The sequence below is a fragment of the Sparus aurata genome, chromosome 10 (assembly GCF_900880675.1).
Source record: "Sparus aurata chromosome 10, fSpaAur1.1, whole genome shotgun sequence".
Lineage (NCBI taxonomy): Eukaryota > Metazoa > Chordata > Actinopteri > Spariformes > Sparidae > Sparus > Sparus aurata.
The window spans coordinates 18338516-18362612 of NC_044196.1; the positions used below are offsets into that span (position 1 = coordinate 18338516).

The 24097-nt window shown below is 44.8% G+C and overlaps 2 protein-coding genes across 3 annotated transcripts in view; one reads left to right on the plus strand and one right to left on the minus strand.

The window, feature by feature from the left end:
* The window catches only part of ajuba (ajuba LIM protein), a 10214-nt gene extending 1966 nt beyond the window's left edge, over window positions 1-8248 (minus strand). Inside the window, exons 1-7 of the mRNA XM_030430119.1 lie at window positions 5498-8248; window positions 2238-2339; window positions 2006-2073; window positions 1819-1881; window positions 855-985; window positions 590-641; window positions 335-403 (exon numbers count right to left, since the gene is read on the minus strand). Coding sequence (XP_030285979.1) covers window positions 335-403; window positions 590-641; window positions 855-985; window positions 1819-1881; window positions 2006-2073; window positions 2238-2339; window positions 5498-7067 — 2055 coding nt within the window. The 5' untranslated portion in view covers window positions 7068-8248. The remainder of the gene's footprint in view (window positions 1-334; window positions 404-589; window positions 642-854; window positions 986-1818; window positions 1882-2005; window positions 2074-2237; window positions 2340-5497) is intronic.
* A 3843-nt stretch (window positions 8249-12091) lies between these two features.
* On the plus strand, window positions 12092-14455 carry mrpl52 (mitochondrial ribosomal protein L52). 2 transcript variants are annotated; one of them, XM_030429764.1, is made up of 5 exons: window positions 12092-12184; window positions 12555-12624; window positions 13804-13871; window positions 13980-14044; window positions 14132-14455. In XM_030429764.1, the coding sequence occupies exons 1-5, from the start codon at window positions 12151-12153 to the stop codon at window positions 14282-14284; spliced, it is 390 nt and encodes a 129-aa protein (XP_030285624.1). In that variant the 5' UTR covers window positions 12092-12150; the 3' UTR covers window positions 14285-14455. The 2 variants fall into 2 exon arrangements, with proteins under 2 accessions (XP_030285624.1, XP_030285625.1); XM_030429765.1 differs by lacking the exon at window positions 12092-12184 and adding an exon at window positions 12380-12400.
* Window positions 14456-24097: the final 9642 nt, after the last annotated feature.

Consider the following 24097-nt stretch of genomic DNA (forward strand, 5'->3'; position numbering starts at 1 on the left):
CAGGACAGCTGAGGAAAACTACTTGGGTGCGCTGAAATTAGTCGGAATGTTGATTAATGCAAACCTTCCCTTTTCAATTAAAGACTTGCAGCTCTGTGAACTGTGGGTAACTCCCTCGGGGGGAAAGTTTCCCGAAATACGGACTTGCAGAAAGTGGCCGTAAAGGGCTCATCCATTTCACCGTCTGACAGTGGGAAAGCCCGCAACCCACACGGATTTACTGGGAACATGCCTCAAAGTCTCTGACTGTGGGCTTTCGTTCAATTTTACAAAAACAGAGGGAACAAAATAAACAGGTTTGTGCTTTATTTTGCTTTTTCGAGAGATGACTCACCTCGCAGTGGTAGCACTCAAAGTGATAGTCCTTGTTCATAGACACGACCCTGAGGATCTCTTCACTGCCCTGAGACACACAACAGGAGAACATGGAGGTTGTTGTGACTTTTTGGCACACTATAAAAACAAATGTGAATCGCCAGAAACGTATGCAAGATGAACAGATGCGATTGCCTTCATTTCACCGTTTGTGAATGCAGGAACACACCTCCTCCGGACGGCTTGTGCGCTGGGGACGGAAACGCGTACTCACCTCAGTAGGTAGGATGGGTTGTAAACAGGCGGCGCACTTTGGGGCGAAAGTCCTGCAGGACGACAGGAGAAAGTGTATTTACTGTGGGAACCGGCAGCACTCGCCGCTGAGTAATGTCTGAAGGACGTGGGATGAGTAAGGGACATTCTTCAAGTGTTACACATACAAAAATGTACTCTTCCACTTAAATCCTGATGAACAGGATAGAATACAGGCGGGCGTAGTAGCGGACAAGTCCTACTTTTAACAAAACGGCAAGTCTCACTTGTTGTAGTCTGCCACGCAGTAGATGTTGCTGTGATGGTCCACGGTGAAAGGCACCCCATCCAGAGCCTTGGAGCACACCACGCAGCGAAAACAGCCGGGGTGGTACGAGTTCCCGAGAGCCTGCAGGATCTGAGAATGAACACCGACACATTATTTAAGTCATTCTAGATTCTTTAGACATTTGTTTCCCCCATTTTTCTATTAGAGTGGTTCATTTTGTCCTATACCCATGTCGAATATATACACACGTGTATGCAGAAATATGAGCGTTTTCAATTGTGATTGTTTTCAAACCTCGAAAACATACAAAACAAAACTAGGAATTTTCAAAAAAGAAAAACCTTCAAGAGTTTGAACAACCCATCCAGCACTGGTTGGCTAGTAATCTCCCCTATAATGTTTCCTTTGAATGCCTCCATCTTTTGCAGCAGTTTGTTTTGCGGTTCTTTTCTAGGAGTTATTAAAGCGGTCGGCGAAAGAAGCTGTAATAATTCCAATTCAGCCACATCAACACACTCTCGAGCATCACTCACTCTTGGTCCTTTAGCTTCACTGTGATCGAGCCGCTCAAACGATGCAGAAAATGGCCCGTTGTTCACAGGCCCGCTGTGAGCTTTCTATTTATATTATGGGTATTATGTGGTTCAAATATGGTAAAAAAAAAAAAAAGTTTTTTAAGCTTATCAAGACAGGTTCTTTATTCTTTACCAAAAAAAAAAAAACCCCAAAGACAAACATTCCTCTGAGAATCGGCTGTGGGAACCCGAGGAGGAGCCAGCGAGAAAAGACGTCACTCAAATTCCTCTATCCTCCGGGGGGGGGGGGGAAGAAAATGGGACGCAAGAGACTAAAAATATTCCCTTTAAATCTGACATAAGTCTGGGAGTTTAGAGGCATTTGTGGTTTTCTCTCGGAAGGCATGTTCACACACACAAAAACACACACACACACACCGCCCTCACCTGTTCGAGAATAAGGTGGCCACACACGCTACACTTCTCAGCGGCAGCCTGGAATCCTGAAAACTGTAATTACAACAAAGAGATTACCATTAGCGGAAAATCAATCCTCCGACTCCCGACACACACACACACAAAAAAAAAATGTCTGAGATGGATGACAAAACACGCCTTTGACCTCGACTCTTACCATGTAATCCTCTTTACAGTACACAGAGCCATTGACATTGTAGAAGTCCTTGTTTCTCAGGGTGCGTCCTGCGGAGGGAGGGGAGGGGAGATGGAAGCGTGAGATTTTTGGAGAGTGGATGGTCGGAAAATGGTGTTTGGAAAGGGTGTTGCTGGTGACAAGAGTTTAAAGCTAAATCCTCACTGTTGTGTCTGGGGTGTTGAGGATGGGGGGGGGGGGGGGGGGTACTCACCACAGGACACACAGGTGAAGCAGCGGGTGTGATAGAGGCTATCCAGAGCCTGGCAGGCATTATCCGCCCCGTACACGCCTTTCCCACACTTCACACAGGCCCCTGCCGTCAACAATGGGAGGGGGGGAAGAAACACAACGGGACACAAACACGCATTAAAGTCGAGAGTTAATCGCTCTGCGGCTCTTAGCACTTCGTTTACGACGCATTCCGAGAGGATGTGTCTGAAATCCAACTCCACACAAAGTGTCAACACTTGTAAATCCTGTCGTTCGCACCACCTAGGGGATTTTCACACAGTTAAAACCCGGTTACCCATGCCAGCCTGTTTGCTCATCCACTCGAGTGTCTCTGCCGAAGCCCTGTTATTAAAGGGAAACTCCACCGGATCCGACTTTTTTGGCAGCCGTTCCAGAAAATAAGATGACTCTTTCTTCAAGGGGTTTTTTCTTAGCCGAAGACTTTCCTTTAAATTTGACATTAAACCCTGCAATTGGAGCAATTTGAAGATTAAAAGAGATTGCACTTTCCTCTGCTTTTTAGGAGCCTGAACTACCTCAGGAGACAACAACAGTGGTACATTTAAATTGTTTTCACTTTTGCTGCTTCCTTCAAATCATTATCGAATGGGAGATGGGTTTTTTTTCACCCCCGTTTAAAATAGATGAAACAAAGACTTTGCAGCTTATTTTTCTCATACTCTCAGGCAAATCGGTCATGTTTAAAAACTTAAACAGACCCGAGTGGGGGATGCAATTGCTGTTTGATACTGTGTGTTTTACTGTGTGTTGTTGTCTGTACTTTTTTTTGTAAACCCTCTGTCTGACGGGTACGGTGCTGTGAAAAGGAATTTCGCCCTGGGATAAGAAAGTCGAAGTCACTGACATGTCAGTTAGGAACAGGAAAATATAAAATGTGCTCTGGCTGTGCTGCTTAGTGTGGCTGTTAAAAAAAACCCCACCATCTATAGTAAAACTGCAACAATGTGTCCATTAAAGGAGACCTACAATGTTTTTTTTTTCCCTTTCCTTCTGTGGTCACATATGTCCTCTTGCATGTTAACGATGTTGGGAGTTAAAAAGGTCAAACAGAAGCTCCTCTCTCCCACAGAAAACACTGCTCCTGAAACGCCTCGTCGGTAGTCCCGCCTTTAATTGTGTGACTTTGTGACATCACACTACATCAGAGTCGCACATGCTAGATTGGTACATAAGAAACGTGTGCGGAGAAGATCTTCTGTCATTAACAGTGCTGGCTCAGGCGTGTGTGAGCCGACCAATCATGAAGAGAATGGGGCTGCCTTAACGAGACAGGAGCTAAAACAGAGAGGGAATACAATACTGCAGCACTCGACAATATGAGAAAACTAATATGTTTTTCAGGCATTAAACCATGTAAAACTATTCTAAGTAGGCTCCCAAAATAAAATGATGAACCTGAAAATAAATGTAACGTCTCCTTTATACGATGTGCCGATTAAAAGCGAATAAATAATGAATGATCACTGATGACAATAATCGTTGCAGCCTGCTCTAAACCCGCTTCTCTGTATTCCTCATCAAACAGAACACAGTTCAGTCTAAGCACACATCCTGCACTGGATGTAAAGTGGAAAATGTGGTGTGGTGGTCCGAGCTGCAGCGTTTTCTTGTGATCTATTTAAGGGTCTGCCTGCGTTTTTTTTTTTTCTCCAATCTTTCTAATGTGGCTGAGGGAGTGCCACGCAAATTGAGAATTCCTACACTCTTGGACAGTCCCTTCGATATTTAGGAACAGGCGCGAGCCTCTGCCAAAGCCAGAAACCCCAAAAAAAAGGGGGGCGAGAGGACTCGACCTCATGGGCTTTAAATTTAACCTCCGAGACGGCTACATATAGAGGAAGTTGGGAGAGAATTTGTTTAAGTGACTGGGATTGCGTTCAGGGAAGTTTTTTTCAAAATGGGAAACAGCTTTTTAAGGTTTGTAGAATGAAGCCAATTCAGGCCCACGACACACATTAAGCACACTTTGAATTAAAATATTGAATACATGGTCATCTAAGAGCACAACAGGACATATTACCTGAATAGTTTGGTTTTCATGCATGATTCTTTTGAAACTGGGGGACAAAATCTCTTTCAAGTATTAGCTCCGAATCTACTCCTACAGCTTCTCAGTTTATGGGACGATATTTTTAAATTATCACTTTCCTTTCTAATTCCGTCTTTACTCGGCACAAAACTTTAACGTGAGAGCGTGTGTCGGCAGAGCTCAGAGCGTCTCTCTTCACACCTCACAGCCTCTGATTTTCGTCCTAATGGCTGAGAGGGAGTACAGTATTGCACGTCCCCTCCGGGCACACATACCTGAGCAGAAAAACAGGCTACAGCACACCGCCCCAGCACACGCCAAGGCAGCATTACACACACACACACACACACACACACACACACACACACACACACACACACACACACACACTCATGACTCACACACACTCTGCGTTACTGTGGCCTGAAGTCACTCTGGGGGAAACACACCCTGCCACAGAGAAACAATACACACATTTTCATCCAGCCACCGTAACACACTCCTATCCTGCCACACACCGAACACACACACGAACACACACACACACACACACACACACACATCCTGAGCCCTAATCTTCTGTGACTCACAGTAATGGTCGGAGCTGTGTTTATATGGAACCATGTAATTTGTGTCTGAGTGTTACAGCAGAATTTTGCAGTTTAATGGCCATGTAGATACGCTGCATTAGCCCTCCATGTGCACCACACTGTGGCAAATTGGCAACGTCTTCAAAACGTCTCTCCCCTGATGTTTTGGCTACAGGTGCGATCCTGAAGAAGTATATACATCTCTGTCCTGCTTGTCCCTTTTCCCTCTTTCTTCTCTTCAGCCACACATATCTACCTGTCTGGATCAGACTGAGCGCTCTCTTTTCTCTTTGCGTGCTACAGCCCTGCGTGTCCCTACAGGTCCCATCCATCCATACGCTCTTTCAACTATTAATCTGTCCGTGCATCCATCCATACAACCCTTTCATTTAGAGGGAAACCTGTGATCTGACACCAGGCAGCGAGGAGGACAATAATAACACGCCGAGGGCGGATGCTGGCTGACCTGGCGCTCTGTTACGAATGCATGGCATACCGTGCATGAACAGTGACGGCACTGGCTCAAATTAAAGAAGTGATTTTACTATTTAGCTTGTAACCTGGCCACCTTTGTCCCCACTTTCCTGCCTGAAAACTCACCAAAGAACTCCTGCCGGTTCTCCGTGACCTCCCTCCCGGCTCCGACTCCTGGGTCCTCCTGAGGTTTGACCGGCCCTCCGGCTGAGCAAGGCCCCATCGCTGCGGTGTTTGGTTTGGAAAGAGCCGTCAGAGACTCCTTCAGCATCAGGCCCTCCAGGAGCACCTCGCCTTCCATCGCTGCATCCCTCAGTAGAAGCCGGGTGAGCTCTTCCTGGTACCTGGTTCCAGGTAGATCGGAGTATCGGGCCCTCTCTCCCATCACGCCCCCCTCTTTGCCTCTCACTCCTTGCTGCTGCTCGTCCCACCACTCTGGTCCGGCCTGGTAGCACGCTGCTCCTGGACTTCCAACAGCAGGTGGATAGGAGTGTCGGCTATCGTGGGCCCCGGGGCGCATCCCTCCATCCAGGTACTGATTCCAGGCCTCCACTGGAGTTACCGCGGCCCTGCCTGGAGCCCCATAACCAGCTGCAGAGCACCCTGTCTGCATGGAGGGGGACTGCTGCTGTGGAGGGAGGCCTCCAGAGGCAGAGTAGCGGGAGTCGTAGCCCAGGCTGATGCCACTGGTCCGGTTGCTGCTGCAGCGGCTCCCCATGGGGCTCCCTCCGCCGCCGCCGCTTGCCGTGCTGGAGGCAAAACTGGACCTGGGGCTGACCAGCACCGACTCCTGGAGGCTGAATGATGAGCATGGACTCAGGGTTGGTCCTGGGGGATAGAAGAAGCCTCCGCCTACACCTCCTCCGGTCACATCAGATGTGCGATGTGGTGGATGAGAGAGGGACGCGGGCCTGGGGGTCTCCCACAGTTCACTGCCCGTGCTCAGGCGTTTGTAAAACAGAGCCTCCTGGAGGGAGAGGCGTTTGTGCCTCTCAGGCTCGGCGAGGTAGCCAGACTCTGCCATGCCACCTCCACCGCCTCTGGGAGCCGACCCATAGCCCGCAGCGGCAGGGTACGGCGGGGGAACAGAGAGAGGCGGCTGGGAGAGGAGCTGCTGCCGCCTGACCAGCTGCTGGAGCTCCAGGGAGTAGCGCCGTTGATTGAGGGACGCCTTTGAGCCAAACGCCCCCAGCGGGTCACACTCTGGGCCGAGACCTGACTCACGCCTCAGGTGAGAATCCACGCCTTCGCCCAGGTAACAGGAAGCTCTCTGCTGGGGGGAGCGGCGCCTCACTTGTGCCAAGGTCGAAGGGTGGAGTGGCTGCTCGCCCTCTGAAGGTATGGCACCCGCCGTGGCGGAAGATGGCGGTGGGGTGAGGAGCTGAGGGGGAGGCATTCCCATCCCTCCTCCTCCTCCTCCTCCTCCTCCTCCTCTCCCACTGGCTGAAACACATGCATCGCTTGCGGTTGCAGAGGCAAGCGAGAACTGGCCTTGTCTTGAGGGCGAGGCAGCTGCAGAGCTGGGAGCTGGTGGCAGACCGCTGCCCCCACCGCTGCCTCCGGAGATGCCAGTGTTGGCGTTGCTGTTATTAGAGTTGTTGGCAGAGTCGTGTTTTTTCTTTGAACTGTTGAATTTCACACTGCCCGAGTCCGTTAGCTTTAACTTCTCCAGCAACTTGCTTATCGGCCTGTCCATGGTGAAGCCTTGTCGTGTTTTTTTTTTTGTTTTTTTTACCTGCCTGGGCGAATTCAAGTCCTGCAGGTCCCCTCTATAAGTTATAGATTAATGTGCTTGGATACAGTGAGAACAAAGGGCGTTCAAGTAGATCTACAGTTTTCACTACGACAAATGAAATGTCAGTTTTCAGATCATTACACAGAAATTACAAACTGGCCTTGAAACTAGCACAATGAAAATAATAATAAGAGGACCCCTTATATACACACACACAATAAATACAAAACAGATAAATAAGACCTTTAAGACATTTCAGGGTGGTTACATGACTTAAGTCCTCTGAGTCATCCGATTTGCCCTCATGTGGAAAACCCACAGGTACAGGTAGGCTGTGGTGAGGAAGAATCCATCGGATTAGACAATTAGTTCAAGTCAATCCAGCCAGGAAACAGGAGAAACATACATCCAGGACACTCCGGCGTGACCTATGGTCGTGGAGGGCCTCCTTTGTGGACCCTCATGTGGCCCCACATCTGCATCTTCTCTTCAACTGTCCGAAAACAAACTTGAGCAAAGTTGATTTTTCTCTTGGTTATCCAGTGCGGTGCGGTGCGGTGGTGTCTCCCCGTTTGAATTTCTCCTTTTTAAAACACACACACACACACAAAGCGCAGAGGTTCAGCGGGATGGAGGCTCTCTCCAATTCATGTGGGTCCAGTGTAGACAAGAACATAAATCCGTTTGTGCACCGATAGTCGACTCACCCGACTCCTGCCATTCATCTCAGGGCGAAATGAGTTCGGGGGAAATTCAAAAAAACAATAAAGCGATTAACTTGAAGTCGGGCGACGGAAAACACACACACACGCACACAGGGCTCTCACTGGACTCCTCAGTCCGTCCGTCCATCCGCCTGCGCTCGGCTGCTTTTTAACATTCCCAGTTTTCCAAGCAGAAATCCTGTCCGGGACTCGACCAAAGAGTAGCGGAGAAGTTTGGAGGGAGAGAAGGAAACGGGGGAAAGCGCTGCTCCGTTACAGTTACATCCCAGCAGACCGGTGCTGGGTTAAACGAGTCGCTCGAGATAAATAAAATCCCTCCCCGTGTGCATTGCACGGTCGACAACTTTGTTTCTTTCTTTCTTCCCCCTAAATAATTACTTACCTCCCCCCTCTTTTTTTTCAAGTGTCGAGTTAGCAATGGAGGACACAGCTAGTTCCGGTTGCAGCTTTTCAAAATCAACTCATTCCTAGCAACCGTTAGGCCTTTTATTCGAGCTAAACGTACGTGTTAACTGTCCGTGGTGCAGCTTACGATTTAGTTCACTAAAATGACTTACTCCTGATGAATACTTTAACACATTTTCATTGTACGTGACCTCTAAATGGTTATTTATTCCTTTCCTTTCCGACAGCGGTGCCACACTCGCTTTTATTTTGAAGGTAGAATCACCGAACGCTCGCTACTTCAAGTTCTGTCGGACTTTTTCACTTGACGCAGCTCGGCTCCTTTATCAGTCAGCGGCGGCTCGTTTCCCCCACCAGGCCGGAACACCTTTCCACCAGCCATGGCTGTTTCGTCATTCATACGCAAAAGTCCCTCAGAGGATGTGCCCCCTCCGCCGTGACCTGTTCTCCGCAACAAAAATAATGATTTTAAAAACAAATGAGACATTCACGTGTACTTTACTGGGCTTGGGACTACTTTTTTAGTCGGGAAAAAAAATGTCAGAAGTTTTCAGCCACATGGGCTTGAGTCAACAAGTGTCAAACCAAAATAAAAAATGTTTCCACAGAGTTTCTGCCATTTTAAATTAAGACTTCAACCCACGCAAGGCCGTGCCCTCTACTGAGGTCATGTCTTCAGCAGGCTTATTTGGGGCTTAAAATATGTATGAGTTTGACAGTGGTGGAAGAAGTGTTGAGTAAAGTTGAAGTATAAGTAGGCCTACCACAGCTTGGAAATACTAACAAAGGCCATACCACCAAGTTACATTCCTCCACTGGGGTTTAAATCTCCCAGTTTCCTTATGGCTTTCTAAAAGCTCTCAAAGGTCGTTAAAAGAGATTGTTTTAGGAGGGGTGAAACTTTTACCAGGTCTTCAAACTGACAAATGAATGAAATCATAAAAAAAGGAAACACAGTTGCAACTTTTGGCTATTTTAATCCAAACAGAAAACTCAAATTGATAAATCTAAAGGACTTATTCTTGTATTACACATTTATTTGTTAAAGCATGGGGGGGGGGGGGGGGGGGGGGGCTGTAAGGCAACACCAGCCTTATCACCTGATCTTCTCAAGGGTACTGACCTAAAAATCTAGTTATTAAGGACTTTAGTAGTTTAGTTCATAGTGCAAGTTCGGAAAGTGCCACAAAATTCAAATGCAGCCCACACATAATACATCAATAACAATGCAAGAATGCAATATCTGATTCACCAGCGTAACAGGAGATGTCCTGTGAACTTTCATTAAGGTGCCATTCTATTAATATATCGCATGTTTATTTTACTTAAAGAAGGGACAATGCCATCAAATGCAGGTTGATGGCATTAGGATAACAACCACAAAAAACACAACACAACATCTTTCTATAGCTGCACAACTTCAAAGGCATGACTTTGAACATTAACACTGTGGTTTTGCTACTTTTAGTTCAATAAAAGGTTAGGGTGTTTCCCTCTTGTGCTGTTTTAAAAGAACACACTCGAAGAAAACCCTTCAAAACCGCGTTGGTTTTGGGCAACGGCACTACTTCGTTGTACCACCAGCCTGTGGAATGCGCGGAGGGACACGGCGGCGCGACGCGGCGGGCGAATTTTTTCGGCGTGTCTGAGTTCTCCAAGGAGGATACAGGGTAAACATCCCGCTGCTATTTCAGGAGTGGCCGGTGTTAGTCAGGCCCCGATTCCGGCAGTTTGTGGCAGTTAGCGGACACACCAACACAGTCAGCAAACCCCTGATAAAGCCGAGCAGTGTTTGGACAGGCTCGTCGGCTCTCTATCTGCCCCGGAGCCCCCCTCCGCACGGAGCCTTTCATGGCCCCTGCGGTTCACCGGAGTCCCTGCAGCAGCAGCGGCAGCAGCAGCAGCAGCAGCCTCTGCAGACTCCTGCGTTTACCTCACAGGCTGCGAGTGGGAACTTGTCTGAAAAGCTAACAGAGAAATTCTTCTGGGCTTAGTTAGCGGAGCTGTACACACAAAAACAATACTTTGAAGAGCTGCGCCTGGCCTCTGTCTGCAATTCTGCCCCGGCGAAATCAGAAAGAAGGAGAGGGACACGTCAAGTCCCCCCTCTCTCCTTCATCCTCCCAGTGTTTCCCAGCTGAGTGTGTGTGTGTGTGTGTGTTTGTGTAATTATTTCCTCAAAACACAATTTAACATAAACACAATTATCCTCTGTTTATTTTTCCTCGAAAAGTGTGACGTCGTCTGTTTTGAGTGTTTTTCACTTTAAACTTAAAGGGGCACTTCAGTGTTTTTTTTTTTTTTTTAGTGTTGCACTTCTGTAAAGTTTGAGGACTCATGCGAGACTTGCCATGCAAATGATGGTGACAGGGTAAGCAAAATAGGCTCTGATATCCTGGCTTTGGGTCCAAAGTCTGGGTCAAGCGGCCACAGAAAACCTGGATCATACTGTGACTCATTAGACCGGTCTCAAAAATAAACCCACGAGATGAATGAGGATGGAACAAGTCAGAAAATATAACATTTTTCTTCTATTTATTTAATTCCTCCCAACTTTCCCCCTAATTTTGTTGTTTTCTCGCGATGCGTCGCCTCTTCCAACAATTTGACAACCAAAACACATTCTTAAGGGTGAGCAGGTCACGACACTCCACCCGTAGACAAGGAAAAAGAAGACTCACTCCAGTTTCGAGCTGATAACCCGTGTGACATCACGATGACATCATCAGAGGGTTTGTTTTCTCAGACTTGACAAAGCTCACCCAGAGCCTCGGGGCGGGGGGGGGGGGGGGGGGGGGGGAGGGGGCAGCATTATACAGCTGTTTGTTTGCAGGCTGGAAACTACAAATCGTGGTGGGGTGCTCCTTTAATGCTTAATGACACAAATTAAATTTCAACATATGGATGGATCGATAAAATACAGGAAAGTGCAACTGCAACAAACACGTACGCACACTATTTATACGCCCAAAGCAAAGGGAGTGTTTGCAGCTTCTTAGGATCAAAAGGACTAAATGACTACTTACCACATCTGGATCTGGATCCAAGTACAGTACGATTACCCCTGGCTGCACAATGACCTGAGTGAGAGGCCCCGCTGGATTAAAGCCAGCAAGAAAGTCAGAATAAGCAAAGCAGTATAGCTGAAGAAGTGAAGTCTGTTTTAACATCGCCAGAGGGTGTAAATCCATCATTTTATCAGATGCCTTCCATAGACAGACGCTGACAGTACCACCCATAAATTAGATGGCAGAGAAGAAAAGTGCACAGGAAGGAGGCCTTCTCCAAAGGCAGACATTTTGGCTCGCAGCAGTGGAGCGTGACCCTGCGGCCCTAGAAGGTCTCAGGCCCCCCGGTGCTCCTGTCCAGCCTCGGATGAAGGAATCCAAATTTCTTAATCATCTCAATGAGTGCTACTCACCATGTGTGATTGATTTGACCCTTTACTTATTTATAGTACTATTATTATTGAGTGTAGCTGCTCTTGAATAGTTTCTATTTTTATTTCCACTCTTATTACAGTTGATGTAGTTCCATTTCTGCTATATCTGTACCAATTTATCTGTTTTAAAATATTTAAATTAATTGGAAGCTTTGGTTGACCATTAAGATGATTCCGACTGGTGGTTGTTGTTCATTGTTGAATCTGAGCAAAAAAATGAATGGAAACTGGTTTGAACGACCACATAAAGAGGGGAAACCGTCATAACAGCAACAAGAAATGCGCAAAATCAATGTCAGATTCAACCCAAACGAGAAAATACACAAACTGAGAATATATTGTTGCTTTGTAAATTATTTTTTCCCTTTATTTTCAGTCACAAAACACATCAAACTCTATGAAATGTGCGGTGTCGTCCTCTCAGTGTGTCTTCCGCGCCCCCTGCTGGTCGACACTGACCTGTGCAGACAAGATGGCGGCACCCGTGAGGACGTTGTGCTGCTCAGGTGAGACAGAGGTTATTCGCTAAATCAGTTGTTTATGAGACCTGTTAAAACGTAAGAGCCCAGTGTCGTCGCTGTGACTGTATTCTCTTACGAGTCGCCACATTTGGCACAGCTGCCTGTCTTAATAACCACCGTAAATCCAGCTAACGGGGACTATCCAAGCTAACGATGCTAACAGCCCTGTCAGGCAGCATTTAGTCTGACAGAGGAGATGAAGTAGGCAAATAAATGCTTTTAAACTCGTTGCTTACAGATATGTTTGTACTTATATGAAGATAATGGAGTGATTGAGTGTATCCTGTGCTTTTGAGGTGTTTGCGTGTGTCTAAAGGTGTCTATTGTTTTTGTTCCTGTACTTGTTGTTTTCCAGTGTTGAGGCTCTCCAGCAGGCAGTTCAGCACCACATGTGGAGTTCAGGGCGGAGAGCAGTGGAGGAAAGAGTAAGTTCACTGTCTGCAAATGAGTGTTTAGTTTGGGAATACGCACAATTACAACACCTATACTGACACGATGAGGGGCATTAAATAATTGACCATCTCTGGCTGTTGTGCATTGATTTTCATGTCTGCCTACAGACATTTGACCGATATGTTTTTTGTGGGCTGACACCGATAATTAGTAATCTAGGAGACAGATAAACGATGTCTGTAATCGATGTACATTTGCAGGAAAAATGCAGGACTTACTTACAATATACTCAAGTGCAATTTTGAGGTCTTTCAGTTAAGGATTTCCATTTTCTGCTACTTTATACTTCCCGTAAGTCCACTGCATATATTTGGTAAGTTCATGGTGCGTTCCATTGTACTCAAAACATAGGAAAAACGACCTTCCACCCAGAAAAGTGCAATCAAACGGCCACTCAAGTCGGATTTCCAAGTTGGAAACTCGGGCAAGATCCGCGTAGCCCGAGTACACTGACATATACGTAGTTGACATCGCAAAAGTATGGTGGCGCACATAGTGAACAATTACTTTGTACCTCTTGATCGTTTTTTACTTGATGTCGTGTTTGTTTGCATGACGTGCTGCTGCAGTTGCACTTGCCATTCGAACAACCGTTTGCAGCGAGCGTCCATGTTTTTCTGCCGCAAATGCCCTGGAGCGCTTTTTAAATTGGCAGTTTGAAATACCTACTCGCGGAAATTCCTACTGCCGACTTGCAATGAACTGGTTATCAGTTATGTTCTAGATTCGGATTAGTCAGAGTTGATAGGCTGTTGCCGGTGACGTGTAACCAAACAGGTAGTTTTGTGGGCGGGACATTGAGTGAGACCAAGAAACACTGATAAGCATAATTGGAAAGAAGCTGGATATTTCCCCCGATAATCAGCCAGGCCAGATCTGTCGCTCCTTTTTAACATTAGCCATTGTGAGTCTGACATTTGTATCGAAAATGCGATTGCTAATTTAAATGATAAATCTGTGTTTTAGCCACATTCCAGCACAGTGATGAATCAATCACACAGTAGCAACCGAATCAAGTGTGCTATGGGGTTCAGAGCGTGAGTAGATTAAGACACAATGACCGGGATAAGTTATTAGCTCCTGTTAGCCGCAAGTCCTCCCATTATGCGCGCGGTTTTGTGAGGTTTCGTGACGCTTGTATTCGTTTGCAGACATGGAGTTGCCAGAAGTGGAACAGAATACGGCCCTCTGACGGATCTGCCTGACTGGTCGTTTGCAGGTATCATTCACTTTACTTTGAATTGTAGTTTCTGTGGAGTCGCAGGTATTAGGTGGTAATGTCATCCTTTTCTGTGTTAACTTTTTCTTTCGCTGCGTGTCTGGACAGATGGAAGACCCGCACCTCCGATGAAGGGACAGCTGAGAAGAAAACAAGAGCGGGAAGTTTTAGCTGTGAGCATCAACCCTTTTTTTTCACCACTCTTTCTGTGCTTGCTACAAGCTTTCATGTCCGTAACCTCTGCGTCCTTTTTCCCCCAGAGACGTATCGTGATGCTGAACAATGAGATGGACAGAGGGATGGAGGCGTGGAGCGAGAAACGGGAAGCGGCCAAAAAGATGGAGGAGCACAAGAAGTCCCTTTTACTGAAACCTAAAGGGAAGCTATTGATGAAGAAAAAATCACAAAGTTAGAATCAGATTGGCGTCGTAATCCTGTTGCTGTATGATCGATCTGCGGGATATATTGATAGTCAGACTATTGGTTATATTTATGAGGACTTGTGGGTTTTCTTCTGCTTTACAGTTTGTGTTTTTCACCTTTCATGGATTTCTGCAATAAATGTCTGCTCCGTTTCATATGAATCTGTGATGATTACGTATTTTGAGCTGAAAATGAACATTTCATAGCTTTAATGGTGAGTTAATGTCCCTCTGCTTCCACTAGAATGCAGCATTTCTCCTTTTTTGTAAGGCAGTGTGGAGGGCTCGAACGCCATTTTGTCTGGTGCCGGGCTCGGAGAGGAGTTTTGTTGGGCAGGCCTGAGGAAGGGAGGAGCTGGCAAACATGAAGTAGCTCTGGTCCAGGACCCTTTTTTACTGTGTATGAAAGTGTGTGTTAAAGAGAGGGAGCGAGGGGTTCACACCTTGGCATGCCCTAAAAACTCAATGTTACTCCTCGAAATACATGACGAGTGTTCGGTCGTGTTCACGTCGGTGCGGCAGCTCAGTTAAGTTTGAATTGAGAGCCAATAAAAATAAACCTTGTGGGAGTTTTTCACAAAATGAATCCGCATTGATTTCTTGTAGACGCAGAGGGGTGTTTCTGTCGACACTTTGGCTCATATCAAGTTTTATTTCGCTCATTTAAAGCGACTTGTTTACTTTTTTTAATGGGGCATCTCCACCGACGAAGAGGAAGAGCTTAGAATTTCGACTGCGCCATCCTGCGACAGCCCTGCTGTCTGGAAAGACGATTAACCGGCCGCAGCCAACAGGCAGCCCACAGAAAGCGGTATTCGCTGGTATCGGCTCAGGATTCGAAGCCGGTGAAGTCTTAATCAAGCTGCAGAAACACTTGTCTCTTACATCATCTGATTTTTCAAGGCAGAACACATAAATCAGCTGTGTAGAAGTGGCAAGGAAATCTCATTCCAGCTCTTTTTTTTATATGTCTTCTAAAGTGGTTTTGAGTGCAGGGATCTTTTGTACCTCTTACAAAGCAACATTGCCACACGGATGAACTATTTCAGGGTATCTGCATGACTTTCCATTGGCGGGGGGGGGGGTGAAGTAGACAATGACCCAGTTTTCATTTTTTGGGTCAACTTATCCTTTTGAAGGGGTAATATGTAAGAGTCGTGTGGAGAGTGATATCTACAGAAGTTAGATTGCTAGCCGTGGCTCGTCCTGTCTTGTAAATTACACTCCCAGGAGCTGCCAGTCCTGATTGCTAGCTGCACGGCTAATTAAGCTAACTAGCTAATGTCAGCCGTTGTGGGTTTCTTGATATGATGCCTCCCTTATTGTTTGGAGTGACCTCGGAAACATGGCCAATTCTTCCCTATTGCACCTTTAAATAACCAAATTCTGACGTAAGACCTACCTCTGCATGTGATTTAATATATAACTTTATTCTACCCGCAACGCTGAAACTGGAAAAAGACAATTTGTCCAAAAATGTTTGTCCGAAAATGTGCTCAAAGTTGGTCATTAAAAGCTCTTAAAAAGCTTTAAATGTAAGGGGTCGTGCACGCTGTTTTTTTGAAGAGAATCAAACTGAACTTGGCGCTGCGTTTAAAGTGTCATGGGACATTTTGCAGAGACGCCGTTGCAGCTGTGCCTTTGTTAAGTCAGCAATAATTTAGAGTGACTTTGACATATAAACAGACTGTTTACAAAATGAGGTAAGCCTCTCCTCCTCCTCCTCCTCCTCGTTGCCCCCCTCTCGCCCTCACTCTTGCTTTCTGCTCCCTGCCCTCCCCTCCATCCTTTTCTCTCTTTGTCTTGTTGCAGACTTCAGCAAAGCCTCACTGTAATTAGGGCCGCTAGCCGCTGAGTTGCAGATTCTTTTCTGTGGAGATGGGAGTTTACCCTCACTCTCCCCCTCCTCCCCTCCTCTCCTCTCCTTGTCTTAACATTTTTCATACAGTTGACCAAAGGAGCTGACTGCTGGAAGTGTGGCAGGACGTTGAGCAGGCCACAGAGGCTGTTGTTAGAGAATGTCAGGGTGGTTAACTGGGGCGACGCGCTCCATTCACACACACAAACACACACACACACACACACACACAGATCCTCACACCTGGGCCTTCAAAGACCTCCGGCTGCACCCACAGTGAGAAATGTAACCCCCTTTTTCTCTCGACGCACCATCTTTTCACATCCTGAACGCCTCTCCCCCCTCGACAACCTCTCCCCCAACTCCTCCCATCCACCCCCACATCTCCCTTCCTCTCCTCCTCGTGTTGTTTTGGTTTTGGGGAAATGAGAACCAGATGTTGCTTATTGTGCAGAAGTCAGCGACGGAGGGAGGGAGGGAGAGAGGGAGAGAGGGAGGGTCTGTGGATGTTTAAAGGGGGGGGGGTTAGTGTGCGTTAGGTGAGGTCAGTCTGCTCGGGTGAGGATTAGCTGACAGGCCTTTGTAGTTTCGCCCGCAGACCAGCAAACAGGGAGGGTTTCCTGGCAGATATGACTGGTGGGACGGGGCAGCAGGAGGACGAGCAGTGCCCGGGTGCAGGGGGGGTTTGTGGAGGGTCTGATTCAGCAACTTATTCCCAAAGACTGCTTCCTGGCCTGGGTGTTCCTGGGGTGAGGGGCACCCTAGGCAGAAGCATGTTGGACAAAATGACACAGCCTGAATTGCGTGACGGTGTGAGGAGTAAGCTTCAATTATCTCTGTGTGTTGCTAGTTGGACAGTAAAACCTGTGGCTTCCTCTAATTTGGGGATATTTGTTTGCTTTTCATGCAGCTGAATGATCTTTTTTGTGGCATCACTGATGGATTATTTTTCAATTTTGTTTCGTGTTAGTTTGTTAAAAAACTCCTGTTTAGGGAGTGTTTTTCTGTAGAAGATAAAGATGAGATCAGAAGAAGGCTGAAAATAAAAGAGAAAAACAATGTTTTTTCTCATAATGTCAATTGCTGCAGCACCTCTATTCACCCTCTGCCTGAACTCTCTGTTTTAGCGCCTGTCTCTTTAAGCCCCCCCCCCCCCCCCCCCCAAAAAAAAAAGCCCATTCTGCTCTGATTGGTCAGCTCTCACAGGCCTGAGTACGCACCACTACCCATATTTCCAATTCAGCTCTGTTCGTTTTTACAACCACGCCCACACTCATACAGTTGTGACATCACCACCCTACTGAAAGCACAGTTTTTGAATACAGGCTTTGTGCATTTCGGAGCATTTTGATATTATCACAGTATCTATCTAGCACATAGAACTGCTTGATTATCAAAGAAGACAGAAATCTCACTTTCTGTTTCACAAATTTGTATTTGTTTGATGGATTTTAATCTTATCTTTGCATTTTTTGTGAAATACTGGATAGTTTTATCCCATTTATCTCATTTTGTTGTTGAAAGGCAACACATGTGAGATGTTTAGAGTGGAAATGTCTCTTTTGGTAGAAGTGAAGACTTCAGCTGAATATAGACTAAATAATGTCTTTTCAAATCAAAATGACATTTAGTTTTTAATGTTTTAACACAACTGTACTTAAGTTGTTCAGGAGAATGCTGTGAAGCTCCAGAAACGTTCCATCGGCGCGGAGGTGACTGGACATTGACTGAATTATCACTTTTGAGTGAAATTCTCCTTTAAGCTCCAAGTAGATTTGTTTTCATTATAGCTGTCCGATAGATTCATTGGAGGCAAAAGCACAACATTTGTCTCTGAAATGTAATGAAGTAGACGTGTAAAGTAGCATCAAATGGAAATACTCAAGTAAACTGTACCCAGGTAAAGTATTGAGGGAGTTTATTTAGACACTTTCCAGCGCTGGAAGTCGGTCAAAACTAGAAAATGAAGAGGAAAAAGAAAAGCTACAGTAGAAAGTAAACGGTGCCATAATGTAGGTCACCCAAACAAAGTCTCAGGTTGAATTGCAAGCAGCTGTCCTGGCCACTTCCTGCCTGGCATGGAGAAGGAGTGCTGAGCCCGATGGTTGTTCCTGCGCCGCCCAGCCAGACTGTATGAGTTCAGCATTAAAATGGCTGATGGGGGAAGGAGAGAGAGAGAGAGAGAGACAGAGAGAGAGAGAGAAAGAAAGACAGAGGGAGAAAAAAGAGGAATGGAAGCCAACGTGGCTGCCAAAAGTCTCATCTGCGTTCATGTCCGTGACCTGGAAGACAAGACGGAGGGCAGATGCTTGGCGGGGTAGCACCTCCAAACAGAGATCCAGATTAGAGTGAAGGATGAAGTGAAAAATGTGACTCCGTCTGTGGAATTTGATTTATTTCCCTCCTTCCTTTACTGATCAGCAACGTCTTCTACAACATTATGGGCTCTTATCCTGCTGTCGTCCATCTGTCTGTCTGCCCACCAAGATGGAATCACCATAATATAAAAGTAAAACCTGTCTTTAACAGGTCACAGAGGATGGTTTCTGGCATCATTACGCTTTACACGTCCAGTAGTTTCCCTAGAAAGAAATAGTAACTTCTCAGGAAATTCCTTGGAAAGAACTACAGTGTGACATTTTCTTGCCATTGTCAGGAGCATGGAGATGGTTAAACCGCTGCACTACCATTTAGTGAATCCCAAAACCTGCAACATGTGTTCCAAAAGGTCACCCAATAACTCTGAGAGGTTGTGGGAGCCGAAAAACTGAATTTTTAAATTCATTTTCCGTGGGATTTTAAAGAAAAACTGACCCACTTTTACTTTTTGTTCGACTTGTTCATGAGACTGAAACAGACTAGACAAGGCTTCAATTAAAGAGGTCGCAACCAAATTATGGGAACCGCTGACTGAGAGAGCGCTTGAGTCACAGCAGCATTCACCAAACATGGAGGGTAAAGGTCGCAATAATAGATAAATTACTCGGGTTTAAATGATTTCCTGCCATTAAAGATTTTTTGTGGCTCCTTCAAGGTAATTCCTCTGAAAACCGCCCATAAACACAACTCAAATACCTGCCGCAGGAAACGTACAGCACTGTGAGATTATTAGAAAATGACATGCCTGTCTTTTTTTTGTGAACCTGTATTTTAAGAGACAAAACTTTCCCTCTTCTTTTAGGAAGCCAGAGGTCAGGGAAATGAAATTGAAAGGGAAAGGAAATTGAACCCATGCAAGGACTGAAGGACAGTTTCTGCAGTCTTTCAGTGTTTTCATCCACCACAGGAGACAGATGTTAGGTGGAGATATGGCATCACAAATTCAAAAGGGCGGAGGGAAGACGAGATGCACCAAATACCTCTGAAATAACGGTTAAATCCTCTTTGTTTCCCCCTCTCTTTTTTTTTCTTTTCTTAACTAAATAATAATGTGAGTTGCCAGATTTCACTTACATTTCTCTTGTAAATTTTTTCCTGTGAATGAAAATACATCATCAGCAGATTTTATGAGACAAAGGTTATTTTCTTTCTTTCTTTCTTTCTTTCTTTCTTTCTTTCTTTCTTTCTTTCTTTCACATTGTGATATAATGATATATAATTCATTCTTTTATTAAACAGTGATATTAAATAGTGGTCAGATTTGTATCTAAATTGACAGAATGTGCCCTGTCGGTGCATAACATCCCGTGGAGGGCACAAATGTGTTTTCAATCACAGATAAAAAATGCACTAGAACATTTAAAAACAATGAAAAATCTGGTTAAAAGAACTCCTTACATCTGTCATTTGAATAAAAAAATGTTGTTTACAACTGTCTGGTTAACTGAGAATAAAGGATTCAACAGTTAATCCTGAATCACTTTTATACCGTTGACGCTTGGTGTCTACTATAGTGGACATATAGTCACATACAGTCACTTTAAAATAACATATATTAGAAAAATAGTTATTGGCCTGATTTGTCACTTGTTTAAAAAAACTACAGTAGTGGTTTATCACTTTATTACTTCACTATTACTTCTTCCCTTGTCCTCTCTATGAGTAAACTGCCAAAGGCTTTATAAGTTGTAAGTCATGACTTTATCAGTGGTTAATAAATCATTTGATAATCCTTATTACCACTCTTGGAAACCAGATCATAATGTTGGTAATCTGATAGCATGAAGGTAAGTGGCCATATGGTCAATTAGTCTAAGGGAGTTTCACAACCTGGCAACCCCAAAAAACTGTGCTCACTAAGGGCTCATAACTCAGTTGAGCCAGTGGTAAGACTCCAGCGTATCACTCTTTATATTGCAGGCTTTAATAGAAAGTAGTTCCATGAACTCACTGATGAGTTATTTTGTGACCATATCATCTAGTTTAACTTTGTGAAAGCTTTCCCGCACAGCTCACGAGCATCCGTCTGTTTGTGAAGCAGTCGAGGTTTCTTCGGAAAGACGGATTCAAAACAGTAATTGTGCATTAGAGCGAGAGCGAGAGAGAGCCACTGAGACAAATGGAAACACCAGTCGACACAGACAGAGAGAGAGAGACAGAGACAGTTTGGCCCAGTGGAGGAGGAAAGTGGCTGAACAGATGTGAGTAGAAAAAAAAAAATAGAAATGATCGGGTCAGTCAGGTTAGTTTACAGTATAATCACGAGTCTTCAAGTCCACAACAGCGACACACAGCGCTGCAAGGCCTCCTCTAAGTGCCTCATGACCCGACACAGTGGTGTAGTTGAAGTCTGGCCTGTTTATATTCAGTTTAAAGGAGAACTTTGGTCGATTTAAACATGCAGCAATGCAACAATGAAGCTGCATGTTTAAATCGACCGAAGTTCTCCTTTAACCTAATAAGAAAGATGATTTTGTGTAATTCACAAGTACTCCACTACCAAGTGTAAGTCACGCATTCAAAACCTTAAGTAAAAGTATGTAAGTGTTGTCTGCATGTACTTGATATGCAGAATTGAGTCTCAGGAAGTAGGATAACTTTCCGCCCATAACTTCAACCTTCAGTTTGCCAGAAAATCCATGTGCACAGTCATCAGATTTGGATTTCCATTGTTTTCCCTGGTGTCAAAAGTACAGATATGGTAGAAATATAAAGTTGCATTAAAGAGAGCTACTCAAGTCAAGTACAAACACCTTGAATTTGTTCTTTTCTGTACAGTGCTTGGGTCAAAGTATTTATATTCCACCATCGTTTATGGACAGAACGGTTAAGATTCACAACACTGTTTAAATGTCCGCTTTATTTCGATGTGAGGCACTTTTTATACCGTAATTTAACGGTCAACCCATAAGGAAACCTATCCTGACGCCATCCATTAATCTTGTGGGTTGTGAAGCCTCTGGTTTGGCGTTAAAGCCGTCGCCATCTTGTTTTTTTGAAGCCAGAAGTGACCATAGTTTTACAAGTGGGTGGAGCTTGCAGGAAAATGCGCATTGTGGCGCCTCTAACCTGATTGGATCTGGCTACTTTTCCTCCGAATGGGACCATAATTTACAAAATGAACATCACTCTGTATGGAAGAAGACCTGAAACTAAAAGTTGAGACCAAAAACTTGTAAAAAACTTTTATTGAGGTAAAGAAATCAAGGGAGAAGGAGGGCCATTTTCTCGTAAACTTACATGCAATTGTAGTTCTTTTTGAAACCAGGGGTTCACCCCCTGCTGGCCACCCGGGTTTAAGGCAGATAAGCTCCCACCAGACTTTACACAGTCAATGAATATGACACAAACAGTAAGAAGTTCTCATAGATTGACTGTTTGTGTGTCAACATAACCTGATTCATGTCACGAACCCTTGAAAATGTCGTTTACATGAAAATAGACTTTATCAGCAAATAAACCGCAACCGCATGCCAGCCATATTTTCAGCTACTTCTTTTCCCGCAAGTCTTTGTTTGTCTCGATCTTGTGGTTGACCGAGGCTGGTGTTGTTGTTTACGCTGATTCATTTTTTCAAGCATGCGAAGGGTTAAAAAGGAGCAGCATGAGGAGAGGAGGTTGAAGGAGGGAGGAAAGAGCAAAAACAGACCAGAGATACTTGTGGTGAGAGGAGGAGTGGTTTGAGAACTGAAGCCTCATAAAAAGAACAATTTTGCAGTGGGTGAGGAAATAAGAAAGAGAGAGAGAGGGGGGGGGAAAGAGAGGGAGGGATGGAGGAGGCAGCTTGTTTTTGGTTTAGTTTCTGGGATAGAAATGAGCGGAGAGAAAAAAAATATACCCCCAAACCCCATAAAATGTCCTCACACACTTTTTTTTTCTCACACGTTTTCACAAGTCATTCTTTTTTTAAAAAGGAGACAGAGAGAGGGCATTAACGCACATTTTCTATAAACCCAACCACACACACATACAGTACACACACATGTGAGTGCAGCCCGGCTTGGCCCAGAGCTTCAGATGTTTTCAAGGATACCAGATGCTCAGCTGGAACGCGTTTCTCAGAAAAAATGCGACCGTTCCATCATTTTTTCCGACTCCTTCCTTGGCACATGACTGCTGGCTCCACGTCCGAAACAGCCGGCGGTGGTGTAAGCGTATCCAGGCTGCTCCATCTGACCTGGTCTGGAGGCTGATGCTGTCACCTTATCACACATCCTATTGGATCCTGTCTGTGTTTTAAATGTTATAATGGACAAAAGGCACAATCTTGGGGAGTTATACTGAAAATGTGGGGGAAAAAGAAAGTAGTAGAAAGCCTTTTGTAGCTCCAGAGGGAAGCTGTATATAAAGTGACTAAGTTGCATTGTGGGTAATGTAGGCACCAAACTCAAAGAGCAGTGTTACAACTCTGTTGGACCAAAGCACATGATCAGAATCAAGAAATATCACATTTATATTCCACATGTTGTTCCTTCTTTTTAAAACCTGGGGCCTACAGTACCCACGATGCAACTTGGCCAATGAGCAACATCATTGGAGGCAATTTATCAGATTTCGTGCAGGTTCCTCTGCAAGATGCTTTATGCTGCTATATTCAAATATGTTGTTATCCTCCCCTAGACCTGTAAACACACTTCAGTGAGTAAAATTAGGTAAAATTTTTGGGTACTTTTACTTTCGTTGATTGTTGTCAGTCTTGATAACTTCATAAATAGTTCAGAGTTACTCAAAGTTACACAGATTCAGATTATGAAAACCACATAAAGATCAACTAATAAATGATCTTGTCTTATTATGGATTAAGAGACCCAGAGGTACATTTAGTATTTGAAATTTGTTGCACTTTCACTACAGTCTAAATTTAAAAAATTGACTACACTTTACCAAAGTCAAGAAACTGATTACCTCAGAATTGCCAATTAAAGTACACTAACAAATGTAAGTATGAGCTAAAACGTTTTAACCTCTTGAAATCATTAGTCTATTTTAAGTCCCTTTTGTCCGATTTTACAGTGTAGCAACATATTACACATAATTTCACCACTGATTAGAATCCGGTGATATAATATATATAATTCTGAAATGGACCATTCCTAATAATATAATTTACTTAATGGCACTTTGTGTATCTCAAAGTTTGAACGTAGGACTTTCACGAGTTTCTTTCATGCTGAGGTGTTTAAAACTCAAGTTTATAGATCTGAGTAGTTCCTCCACAACTGGAACCAACTAAACCTCTTGTTTTTCTTAAAGTCAGACACGCAAATAAAAAAAAATGGGAAAATCCTGTGTGGCGAAATTGGTCTGGCGGTGCAAACTCACACATGGCCCAAATACAGCAATGAATTCTGCCCAAAAGGTGGTCCAGATGTGCTAATCAGAACCAGAAGACCAGCTGTCCTCTTGTCGACCTGAGGTTGGCTTCTGAGGAAGAAATGTGTGATGGGTTTTTTCCTGTGAACGATGAATGCATCTCAACAGAACTGTCCTTTAAAACATGAGGCCTGTTTAGCTAACAGAGAGCCAAAACAGGGCCGGCGATAGTCATACAGCGGGCTGAGATGTGG